General features: G+C 32.6%; 1 protein-coding gene across 4 annotated transcripts; it reads left to right on the top strand.

Annotated features, from left to right (window-relative positions):
- The first annotated feature begins 1,450 nt into the window (after window positions 1–1,450).
- LOC133803461 (uncharacterized) lies at window positions 1,451–8,421 on the top strand. Of its 4 annotated transcripts, XR_009877969.1 has the most exons (11): window positions 1,451–1,919; window positions 2,153–2,191; window positions 2,358–2,484; window positions 2,767–2,828; window positions 3,237–3,304; window positions 3,553–3,602; window positions 3,749–3,818; window positions 4,091–4,214; window positions 5,679–5,737; window positions 5,813–6,124; window positions 7,629–7,745. XR_009877969.1 is itself a non-coding variant. In XM_062241513.1 (10 exons), exons 1-10 carry the CDS (start codon window positions 1,584–1,586, stop codon window positions 8,059–8,061), a joined length of 1,125 nt encoding a protein of 374 aa, XP_062097497.1. In that variant the 5' UTR covers window positions 1,452–1,583; the 3' UTR covers window positions 8,062–8,421. The 4 variants fall into 4 exon arrangements, 2 of the variants coding, with proteins under 2 accessions (XP_062097497.1, XP_062097498.1); XR_009877968.1 differs by lacking the exon at window positions 5,679–5,737; XM_062241513.1 differs by lacking the exons at window positions 5,679–5,737; window positions 5,813–6,124 and adding an exon at window positions 7,930–8,421 and having other exon boundaries at window positions 1,452–1,919.
- The last annotated feature ends 4,400 nt before the right edge of the window (window positions 8,422–12,821 follow it).

The following is a 12,821-nucleotide window of genomic DNA, read 5'->3' as shown; positions in this document are numbered from 1 at the left end:
ATCTTTTTGGCCTCTAAAATGAAGTTTTCATGGGACCATTGCAGGATCATCCCAGACCATCTATTTAGCATCATTTTGGCTTCTAAAATGAAATTTTCATGAGACCATCGCAAACTCTTGATTTAGCATCGTTTTTGTTAGAGGTGCACAAAAAAACCGCTAATCCGCCCCACCTGCCCAACCCATCAAAATTCGCTCGCTTTGAACCCGCCCATTAAAAAACCCACTAAAATTGAGTTGGGTTCAACCCAACCCGCCATTAGATGGGTTGGGTACGGGTTGCAATAATATAAGGTGAGTCCAACCTACACCTGCTACTTTATTTTTATTTTTTGTATATATATTTTTTAAAATAATAAAAACTTAAAAATACAATCCATAAAGGGTTTATTTAAAATTATAAAGTTTGTAAACCTTATAATTTGTTTGATGAAGATATTGGATTTTTGGATGTGAATCATTGTATTATTTATATTTATACACATATATATACATATTTATATTAGTCCAAATATTTAACTTTTTTTATTAAAAGCTTTCATTGTTATGAGATTAATGGTGGTGACTTAGAAATTGTATATAAAAACTTGTTTAGGAAAAATAGATGAAAAAATAAATAATGTTACTTGTATTCTAAAATTGTTGAAATTATCAATGTGTGAATTGATAAGTTTAATATCATTTATAATTTATATAATTTAGATAATTATTAAATTTTTTTTATGAAGTTTTAAATTCAAATTTGAGATACGATAATATTTTATCAAGTTATTATTCATGATGACATTGATGAATAAATAAGCTATAAGTTTGAACTTTATAGTCTATACTTTTTTATTTTTTAAAAATATTATAAGTTGATAATTTTGAACTTTAAATCAAACAAACCCGCTAATAAAATTGAACAACTCCGCCCATACAAAAACCGCTCAAACCGCACACTTGTTGGACAGTTATAGATTGCATTTTTCTAAAACCGCCAAATAAAAAAACCACCCAAACCACCCAAAACCTGCCCAATCCACTCATTGTGCACCCGTAGATTTTGTTCAGAATTATGAAAATTTCAAATTTCCATATTTGTAAAGAAACGTGAACAATAAAAAAAGAAAGAATTGTGCTGAAGTATTCAAAATTTATAAATTAGTGTTTTAAGTGAAGTTTTTGTTGGATTTAATTTTAGATTTGATTTTTAATTATTAAACATTAAAAAAAAAAATTAATGAGTGCTTGAACGGTGTTAATAGCAGGCAAATGGTGAGGTGATAGTACTTCTATGGCGTGGAATTTTTTACTTTTTTTCAGAGAGAAAGTAGGGCGAGAGGGTGTTTGAATGGGATGTGTACTTTTGTCTATTGCTTTATAAAAGGCATAATTTTTCTATGATATGTCTAGTCAGCATATTTTTTAATTTGTGGGTATTAGAAAGCACATAAGCTCTATATTCGCTATTCCCCCTCTTCTCAAAAAAAAAAGAAAAAAAAGAAAAAAAAAAAAGTGAAATAAAATTTGTAGTACAAAATCTAGTCGACCACTCAGTACCCAAAGGCAAAGAAAAAAAAAATCTAGCCTACCAAGCAGAAATGTCTCCAATTTGTCTCAGTCGCACTCCCACGCTCTTATATACCTCAAATCCACCCCAACCCATTCCCAAACGAGCCAAGATTTCTCCTTTCTCAATCACTCTGCTTCCTTCTTCTACCCTTAAATTCTCACCTTTTGCCGCCGGCACAATCTTTAGATATGGAAACTGGGTTTCTCCCAGAAACAAATTTTATGCAAACTCTTCTGACTCGGATGTAGATAGCAGAGAAGAGGACACTCAGTTATCTCCAAAAAACGCTTCTGTTTCAAGTTATGGCGGCAACCCTTCAACCAGTTTGTTGTCTTTTCTCTGCCCCTTGCTCAAGTTCTTCTCTGTAATTATCTTTAACCTCTTTTTTTCTTGTTTTATTGAAAAGACTTGTTATTCGTCGATTATTAATGCCGTAACATTCTATGCTAACATAAGAGAGTACGACACTCATTATATTTCATCTATGCCGATAGTACTACAAATTTGAAAGTGTTTACTAAAATCACATATGTCTAGTCTATTTTTTTGGCAAATTTACTTACTATTTTAGCATTGTTTTTGTCTCATTTATTGCAGGGGGGAGATCCCTCTGGAGAACGCAACGATACTTTAGAGGTAATCATTTTCAACGGTACTCAACTTGAAATAATAATAATAATAATAATAATAATAATAATAATAATAATAATAATAATAATAATAATAATAATAATAACAACTGTGCTTTGGCCTGTTCGATGGGATAAACATATTTGACCGTATTTGGTGACAACATCTTTAGGTGGTAACATCATCTTTGTCTTCCTTGGCAAGATTTCCATGGGGATCAAAATCTCTGTCAAATAGTTTGGATAGGGAGGATACCAACACCATAGACCCTCCTATGCGTTTACAGCTTTTTGAATTTGGTAGGCTCTTTATTGGCTAGTTAGCTATTTCAGAGTTATGTACTATAACTTACGCCTGTGACATTTAAGTTGCAAGTATATTCTAGCTAAATAGTAAGCATGGCAAACCTTGATGACATATCTGACTAATGTAAAATATAAAACCATACCTTTAATCTCAATTAATATTAGATATATATCCAACTCCAGTCATGTTTTATAGCATCTGATGCAGATATTTTTCAACTTCAATTTTCATCTCTCAATTAAGTTGATCATACTGCAAACTAATCTTGTCAACAGAGGCATGCCCATTTTGCAGGAGGGTTCGAGAGGCGATAACAGAACTTGATCTTTCTGTAGAGGTGAGTAGTTAAAAAAGGAATTTGGATCACAAGTTTTAATTTTCTTTCTTGGGAAAGTTGGTCTTATTGTTTCATACAAGCAATTTTTTGCAGTCATATATTTTTTGTCCAATAAAGATGATCTTGTACTTAGATTTCTGACCAGGAACTTTCATATATATCGTAAAGTTCAGAAGAATTTTGCAAAACATTAATTTTCTGAACAAATTTCCAACAGCTATAGTTTTATGAAAGTAAAATATTTATCTATCACAAATTTAGCCTGATGGTTGGGGTAAGCTTGGCAACATTTTGCTTTCTCTAACTCTTTCATCCTACCTTGATTTCTGACCAATGTCTATTCATTCTTAATAGCAAATTCTTTTGTTATTGGTTTTTTTTTTCAAATTTATTGGTGTGTATGCTCAGGTATATCCCTGTCCCAAAGGTTCTCTAAGACATAGGGAAATGGTTAGAAGATTTGGTGGCAAAGAGCAGTACGTAGTTACTCAGTTTAATTTATAATGTTTTATGCAGTTCATTTGTTTGCTATCTAACAGAAAATTTGAGGACAAAATGGTCTCGTAAAAGAACCCATGGTCATTTGATGATTTTTGTTGCCTTTGAAGAACCATATACACACATATATTCAGTCAAAATTTCCTTACCTTGTTTAAGTAAGTCTTTTTGTTGCCTCTTCACAATTCCTGAGTAAATATGCTTAAAATTTATTGTTGTAATGCAGGTTTCCATTTCTCATTGACCCAAATACCGGTATCACAATGTATGAAAGTGGTAAGTCATGAATTCTGCCTTTTATACTTGACGTGAAGAAGTTTGCTCAACTTTTAAAAACTAGATTAAAAAAAAAGGGTAAAAGTTAGCAATTTTGTCTTCAAGTTCAATTGTATAACATGCATTTTTCCTACATTTGATGACAGGTGACATTGTTAAGTACCTTTTTCAGCAGTATGGTCAAGGGAGAAAACCCTCGGCAGGGCTTTTGGAAAGGTATCGAACGTCAACATTCTTAATGGCCATTATTCTCATGAAAAGAGTAAATATAAACTCAAGAACAAAGCTTTAACTCTGCAGAAATCAGAACTTCTTTTCCCATGATAATCATGATTGATATGCAGCATTTACTGCTAGCTGGCGAAACAATTTCTGAATTCTAAGTGGTTGTCAACTTTGATTGCATGTACTAATTGGAGATATTTTCATTTTAAAGTTATCATTCATTACTTTTTTTAAGCATATATATAACATCTTTTCCCATGCAGCACATTGGTCACAGGATGGGTGCCAACACTTCTGAGAGCAGGGAGAGGAATGACGTTATGGGAAAAGGCCAGACTAGATCCCCCACCTAAAATGTTGGAACTTTTCTCATACGAAAACAATCAGGTATAGTAATTCTTACCTTTATGTAAAATAGAATGTGCTGTCTGCAACCAAAACAAAACAAATCTCCAATTGCGTATGGTGGATATATAACTTGAGAAATGCTAAAGAGATGTCCAACACCCTATACCGCTATTCGTGCAAGTCAATATCGGGTCTCACATAGTTGAATTAAATTAAAACATGTGGGACTCTATGCTAAATTGCACCAATGACGATATGCAACGTCCTAAGATTGGGCACCCTAGGGTGCCTTATAGCAATGGTCATATAACTTTAACCAAATCATAGGACAGTGGGATAAAAAAGTTGTTTTTGTACTACTGCTAGACTTGATGTATATTGCATTTTATGTTGAGAAAACATTTTCCCCCTGTTTGGAGCAAATCTTCAGAGCAATATATATTCCCTAAAATGGAAACAATTGCACAAAATCTTCCTCAATCTCTACTATACTTCGCTACGCTTACCCAGTTGACTAGATCAACCTATGGGTATGTTCTTTACAAAACTAAGTGCAAACAAAACCAAATGGTAGGTGCCTGCAAGAAAACCCTTTGATGCTTAAGTTAGTCTTAATTCTCTCACAATTTTGACAGAGTAACAGTATAGTAAAGACTCGAAAAAGACCCACTTGCAAATAATGAAATTAGCTATTTATAGAGAAAAGGGTAAAGAAAAGGTTTATGATGACCTGTCGCCATTGGTCCATGTGTCCTTTTCGAACTCTTTTTCTTGCTCAAAATAACTTTCTTTTGCTTTGCAGAGGCTTCTGCCTCCAGATCTCTTCCCTTTCTCATAAAACTTCCATCAAAACACACTTTAAATAAATACGTATTTTGATGACATTTTTTAAAATAATTTGATCTTCAACATCGCAATATTAGTCACGTGGGCATAATATTATCTTATGCTTGCAATATATTCTCATAAACATTGTATTACGTAGGTATAAAAAGGGAAATTTAATTAACATGTGGGCAAAATGCCCTCACAGTTACCCCTCAACTGTAAACACTAAATAGTTTACTTAAGGACGAAGATCAACCGCCAAAAACTTGCACTTGAGTGTTTGTTTGCACACGTCCTTTGCATTTATCGTTCCCGCTCTCGTTTTCATTGGGCAAAGTCTCGTTAACGGCTACTTTTCAAAATTTCAACTTTTAAACTTCTATAAATAAGTAATTACCCATTCTAATTTTTACTTTTGTTATTTTTGAAACTCCTTGATTTCATCATCCCTCTTTCTTCTCTCTTAATTCTTTTTCTTTCTTTGGAACCCTAAGTTCCTGGTTTGATTCTTTGCGAAAATGGCTCGCTCCCAAATCCTCAAAAGGCGGTGTGAAAACCCTTACTAAGAAATCCGAGCCTAAAGTGGTCCCTTACAAAGTTTGGAAAGTAGATTACGAGAAATGTTATTCAAGTATTCGTTTTGATTGTCAAATTCCCAACGATGTTATGATCCAGATGCTAAGGCAAAACTCAAAGATTGGCGGCACAATTTAGAACTCAAATCTAATGAAATGGTAATAGGATCTACTCATTTACACATGGTTTGTTTTCTCCTCACACCTCAATTTACTTATTTTCTATCGCAGCAGGTATTCACATCACGCAACTACCCCCAAACGCGACAAACACGATTCAAGCCATTGTCGTTGCCGATGTTCATGGAGTATTAGAAAAGAAGAGACTTCAAGTATATGATATTTTTGGTTCATTCACAAAATCGAAAAGCAGTGCCTCCGTCCACAAAGTTTGGTAACTTTCTCCCAAAAAAGGCCGAGTTATGATTACTGGTCAGGAGACCTCTCACCGCAATTGGGATGAATTTGTCTTTATCATTGGAGGAAATTGGCTCCCTAAAGTCGTTTGCGACAACGTCTTTCCAGTTCTCTGATACTTTTCAGAAGGTAACTAGCATTGTATTCTCTTCATTTTTCTGCCCCTGTTCCACATGCTTCATTTATGCTCATATCTCTCATTTTGATTATCATTCCAAATTTATCTCTGTTTCTTTTTAATTCTGTTATCTGGACTGATTGATGTATGAATGGAGCGTGTCTTTGACATTTATCACATTTCTTTGCATCAAATCCTGCCTCTGTCATCATGTACGACCAGTAATACCCTGCCGTGAGTGCCTTGTGAGTGAGGCTTCGCCCTCCTGTATGATTACCACATACTCCTTCATGTATTTCTTCTAATAACTTTTGTGCTTCTGTGGGTTGCAAACACCTCAAATACGGGTCGTGGAACGACTTTCGATATAGCTGACCATTTACCATAGAGTATCGAGCAGCCTTCACCCGCAAATTTCGAGCCTCATCCCTTTCTTCTGAATCTATCCCCTCCTGCAAATACCGGATAATTGGATCCATCCAACATTTGTGCTCTATGTCTATTGATGCTACCAATTCACCTCCCTATTCATAGCTTTCCACAATACTTGATTCCTCTGTGCATTCTCCCATCGAGGCCCTTTTCACGAGCTCATCGTTCCTCTGATTAAGCTCTCTTGGAATCTGTGTAAGCTCGAATAGGTTAAAATGTTGTCTCAGCTTCATGACTTTGTCCACATTAACTTGTTCTGTAACTAGCATAGAATCTACTATGATCTAGATCCTTTTAACCCTTATATTTTTGGCCAATTCTAATCCGTATAACAGGGCCTCGTACTCAGTCTCATTGTTGGTCATTCGTTTTTTTAGCCTCAATGCTTCTTCCATCTGTAACCTCGAGGGTGCTTCCAGTACTACACCAACTCCGGGCAATATATATTTCCTAAAATGGAAACAATTGCACAAAATCTTCCTCAATCTCTACTATACTTTGCTACGCATACCCAATTGACTAAATCAACCTATGGGTATGTTCTTTACAAACAGAACCAAATGGTGGGTACCTGCAAGAAAACTGATGCTTAAGTCAGCCTCAATTCTCTCACAATTTTGAGGGTAACAGTATATTAAAGACAACCCACTTGCAAATAATAAAATTAGCTATTTATAGAGAAAAGAGCAAAGAAAAGGTTTAGGATGACATATCGCCATTGGTCCGTGTGTCATTTTCATACTCTTTTTCCCACTCAAAATAACCGACTTTCTCCCTCTTTGCAGAGGCTCCCGCCTCTTATTAGAGGCTTCTGCCTCCACATATTTTCCCTTTCTCATAAAACTTCCATCAAAACACACTTTTAATAAAAGGCTCTTTTTGATGACATTCTGAAAATAATTTAATCTTCAGCATAGCAATATTAATCATATGGGCATAATATTATCTTACTTATGCTTGCAATATATTCCCATAAACATTGTTTTACGTAGATATAAAATAGTAGTTTTAATTAACACATGGCAAAATGCCCTCCACCCCCCTTCTTTTTACCCTCTATTTGACCTTGTTTATTTGTTTCAGTATGCACGAATTGTGCGTGAGGCACTATGCGAGCTTGAGGTTCCTTACATCCTTCAAAATGTTGGAGAAGGATCATCAAGGTCTAAGATTCTCATTAGTGCAATTGGATCAAAAGAGGTCTGCAACTTGTCTCTTATTACTTTTTTCTTCTTCTGCATAATGGCCTTGAAGTTTTACTTTAGGATGTCCTCTATAAGGTGCCTCATTTGCATGCATGATATTATCTGTTGAGAACTCTAAGCCAAGCTGATTGGGTAATCTTTCCTCATATAGGTGCCTTTCTTGATCGACCCTAATACAGGTACTCAAGTCGGAGACTATAAGAAGATCCTTTCTTACTTGTTTCAAACGTATTCAGCAGACGGTTCCACGCCTGTTCCACTTCCACGACTATAAACAAGGGAAGGTAATCTTTGACCGAGTGACGAGCTAAGCAAGATGTCATGAACTTTGGTAGTAAGAGATTAATGTCAATACGAGGCTTTAGATTGTAACCTCCACTCAAGTCCTTGTTTATGTCCATTCACTTGGGGGTATGCTATCTTACATAATCTTTTGTGTATATCATCTTTTATTTTTAGTTAGTAAATACAAAGCTGCTGAGTGTGTTGACATTTCTTAACTTTTTTTTTTTGCTGATCACTTGGGTCATGCTATTTTGAAGCAATTTTGTATTGTGCAATTACTGTCTTAAATAGGCCAATTTCAGTTTATCCTGTAACAGGAATTGGTAATTGTGGAATAATTCGTTTTGGTTATGATCATAATAATACAATAGTGGAAATTTATGATATCAGCCACCACTCAAATTTTGACGCTGACCAAAGAGTTTTCCAATAAAAAAAAATCCCATGTTTTTTAGAATCATCTTCGTTGCGACCATAATTCTCGCTCTCTTGATGAATGAATATAATATCATATGACCGGGCTTGCTCAAACGCATGCAGCAGCAGCAACATATACAGCAGGATGATCATCACATTCACGCCTTCTCTCAATAAATCTGCGTCGAAATTTGTCAAACTCACCAGCTTTGATTGCTTCTCTTATGGACTTGAAGAAACTCAGATAATGACGAGTGTTATGTCTGCAGCATCAACAGCAAAATAATTTAAATCTGTTGAAGTTAAAAATGAAATTTAAAACAATTAATTAGATTTAGAGGGACAAAACCAGTAGAGACTTGTACATTATGAGCAATCATTTCATGAACATTGAGCAGGTGATTGATGTAAGCTCTTGTGTGATTCTGGCATGTATAGCACCCACAATTTTAAAAAATTAGCGATGCGTCTTTACTGAATGAAAACATGTACCAATGCGATGTTTATATATATATATAAATATATATATATATATATATAGTGAATGACTACGGTGTTGACAGTTTTATCAACACCGGTATTGACAAAAGTTGGTTTCGACATGTGGATAGTTATAAATTCCAATTTTTCTTTATGACAGTGTATGTTGTAGTCATTTAGAACATTCCACAAAGTTTAAAAAAATTCCGAATAATTTACGGTGTCGAAAACAAGGTTCAAACAGCTTGTTGCACGCTTGCACTCAAAAATAGGTATGCATGGAAAATTCGACTGTTTGAACATTTTCAGAATTTCTTGAAAATTTGTAGGATGTTCTAAATGAATACAACATATAGTTTGATAGTGAAAAATTATAATTTATAACTATCCACATGCCGAAACTAACTTTTGTCATCATCGGTGTTGACAAAACACTATCAACACCATAGTCTTTCTATATATATATATATATATGGAAGACTTCTCAATGGTTACTATCTATAGATGTGTACTAACAACTATGATGATGTGACAATATAGTGACTTGGTATAGCAAGTCACCAACAGGTAAATATTTTTTTTCTACATTAATTTTGAATTTAGTTTTTTTTTGCCATAATTAATGTTGTTTCCAACCAATGAGAGACACTAGTTATATTTATAAATTGATATGTCCTTGAAAAATGAAAAGTTTACAATATTATATTTTCATAATAAATACACATTTTTCATCAGATAATCCTTCAAAAAATTTGAAAAAAATCAAAATTTATTTTTAGAAATATTATTTAACAACTATAAATATGGATCATTGAACTTAATCTAATGATTAATATTAAAGTAACCATTTATGAGTAGTAACTCTTGAGAGTGCACCCATATATATATATATATAACCAAATATGAATATATAACATAAGCCATAATTTTTTTATTTGTAGCAAGGCACAAATACTTTAACGAGTGAAATTTTGGATTTGACTCAAGTGAAATCCATCTACTATTTATGCGGTCAGTACCAAGAAAATAGAAAACAATAAACATGAAACTACAAACACCAAATATTGGATCATCATAGGTTTGCATTTACAACCCTTATTCTAACTATAAGGTAGTGTTTGGTTGCAAAATAAAAATGAAATGGTAATAGGAATAGAATAAAATTTTGATTATTTTGTTTGGTAGAAACATTGGAGCGAGTAATGGAATGGAATGAACACATTTTTTAATATATAATACTATATTTTATTTATAATAAACACTTTTTTTACTACAAAATTTATAAAAAAAATATTTTATTTATTTTTAATTAATTTTTTTTAGATGCCTTAATGTTGAGATAAATATATATGGTAGTTTTTTTTAGATAAAAAGGTAATTTAATTTTAGAATATAAATAAATGTTTATATATACTTATTGAATATCTGCATATAATATAAGATATATTAAAAATATATATTTTTGAAGAAACGGCATCTCCATATAATATATTAAAAATATATTGTATTTGAGAGAATCAATATTTATTGAAGATCTTAAAAATAAAAAATAAAAATTCCAGTAAAAAGAAAATAAATAATTACTTAAGGAAAATACTAGACAATCAAGAAATAGAGAGAAAAGAAACAAAAATACAAAGAGGTTTGTGAGTGGCATAAAGTAGAGACAAATAAAGAATTTTTTTTTTGGTAAAGATGAATTAGTACAAGAATGACTTTTCCATCCATTTTTGAAGGGAATAACAATTCTTGTACTTTAATGAAAAATAATTCCCTTGGAAAAAGTATTCTAGACAAAATATGGAACCAAACATAGTGTAAAATTCTTTATTGGCATATTTGATAAAATTGACAAAATTAATTATGGATGTATTTTCGAAATATATTGTATGATATTTTCGAAATGGTTTGGTTCTTGTTTTGCTGTGAAATATTTTCTAATCAGATTATTCTATATATATTAATAAAATAAATATATAATTTTCTATAGGAGTGTACATGGTTTGGTTGGTGCAGTTTAGAAGAATTTTAAAACCAAACCGCTCATGCGGTTTTTTCCAAATGAAAAACAAAACCAAACCATTAAAATTAAAAAACCAAACCAAACCATAAATAAACAGTTTGGTTTGGTTTTAACAATATAACCAAATTATTAAAATTTTAAACTTTTTTTATTATAAAATAATTAACTAAATAATTTTATTTAAATAATAATAATAATTTTATCTTTACTTTTAAGACCATAAAAATCTACAAGAAGCTTATTGTCTTTGTTGTTGTAAATGTAAGTATTTTGAATCATTTTATAAAAGTGAGAAAAAGAAATGTTTACTTTCTAAACAATGTGGGACTTTACATTTTTTTGTTTTGGAAACTTGTGCATGTATTAAATACTACTAAAAACATATCCTAAACAATTAAATTGTTTGGCTTGGATGGTTTGGTAGATTTTATATTAACTTAAGTGTAGGAGTTCAAACCTTTGAACCATCATTTCTAAAAACTAATTTTTTAGAAAAAAATCAAGGTCCGGTCTGGTTTAATTGGTTTTAAAAAATTAGAAACCGTGACCAAACCATTAAAGTTGAGCGGTCCGGTTAAACTGAACCATCGAAAACGGTTTCACTGGTTACAGTTTTTGGCGGTTTGGTGCGGTGCGGTTTGGTTCCAAACCACAGTTTGCGGTTTATATGAACACCCCTAATTTCCTATAAAAGAATATATTTTCTTGACTTTTGTATATATGGAAATTATTGATATTTATTTTAATTTCTTGATCTGATTTGTTTGCCTAGAAACCGTGTACAGCTTGCAGAGATAATGTATATATTGTTTCCTTATTTATTTAAGGAAACTGGGTTTAAAAACTGTCCAGGTTCAGTGAATCTGTTTGAACGGATTGCCAGCCTGTTTGAACAAATCCTGACTTTCCTTTTTGGGAAGATTTTCCATTTATTGGTTAATTGGTTTTTGATTTGTTTTCCACGACCTAAATGGATTCTAAAGGTTATATAGACATCCTTAGGTCGTTGGTTTTTCTTGATCTCTCTTGGTGTATTATTTTCCAAATATTTTTCAAGTTTTAGAGAGAGTTTTTATTGTGTGAAGAACTTGAGTCCAACAAGTTCTCAGTGGTTTATTACAATGTATTTCTGTGTTGTTTTCTTTGAGATAATTGTGCATATTGAACACACTTGGACATCGTTCATCAAGCTTCAGGTGAAGTCTTGCTCGTGAGTCACTTTTCGGGAGGAAGAGTGCAAGTGTTATGATTTGAAGGGATTTCAAGATCTTAGCACTTCAGAAATTTGATTAGGAGTTTAGATTACAACAGTTGCGACAAATTCAAGAGGTAGTCTTTATTTGTATAAGTCAATTTGGTTTTGTAATCATTTAGATATTCTTCTATTAAATTTCATTCTCTAGGCGTGGCCCCGTGGACTAGTAGCAATCTGCAAAGATTGTTGATACCACGTATAATTTAGTGTGTTCTTTACTTTATGTTCGTTTTTATCTTCTATTGATAAACTGTTTAAACATATATGGTTTCTGTTCAAACAATTTCTGTGTCCGTTTAAACATTTATGTAACAGTACAATAATTAATTATTTAATTTGAATAATTAAGTTGGTAATCATAAAAACGGAATTTCAATTGGTATCAGAGCCAGGTTCACTAAACTCTTAGTGAGATCTTGTGGTTATTTTCCGTTTGATTTGTTTTGTGTGAAATGTCTTTCTTTGCAGAAGGTAGTTCGGTGTCTCGACCTCCATTGCTTAATGACTCAAACTATCCATATTGGAAAGTTAGGACGAGAGCTTTCATAAAAGCTCAAGATGAGAAAGCATGGAGAGCAATTTTGTCTGGATGGTCACCTCCTACCGAAAAA

This window comes from Humulus lupulus, chromosome X (genome assembly GCF_963169125.1).
Source record: "Humulus lupulus chromosome X, drHumLupu1.1, whole genome shotgun sequence".
NCBI classification, from domain to species: domain Eukaryota; kingdom Viridiplantae; phylum Streptophyta; class Magnoliopsida; order Rosales; family Cannabaceae; genus Humulus; species Humulus lupulus.
The sequence above is the reverse complement of the archived record's forward strand: the minus strand, read 5'-3'. Positions and strand labels throughout refer to the sequence as shown.

Excerpts from the sequence above, each read along its gene's own strand:
- LOC133803461 (XM_062241513.1), top strand. The coding sequence starts at position 1,584 with ATGTCTCCAATTTGTCTCAGTCGCACTCCCACGCTCTTATATACCTCA. Across the intron at positions 2,485-2,766 it reads TTTACAGCTTTTTGAATTTG|AGGCATGCCCATTTTGCAGG; the intron begins GTAGGCTCTTTA and ends TCTTGTCAACAG. Across the intron at positions 2,829-3,236 it reads AACTTGATCTTTCTGTAGAG|GTATATCCCTGTCCCAAAGG; the intron begins GTGAGTAGTTAA and ends GTGTATGCTCAG.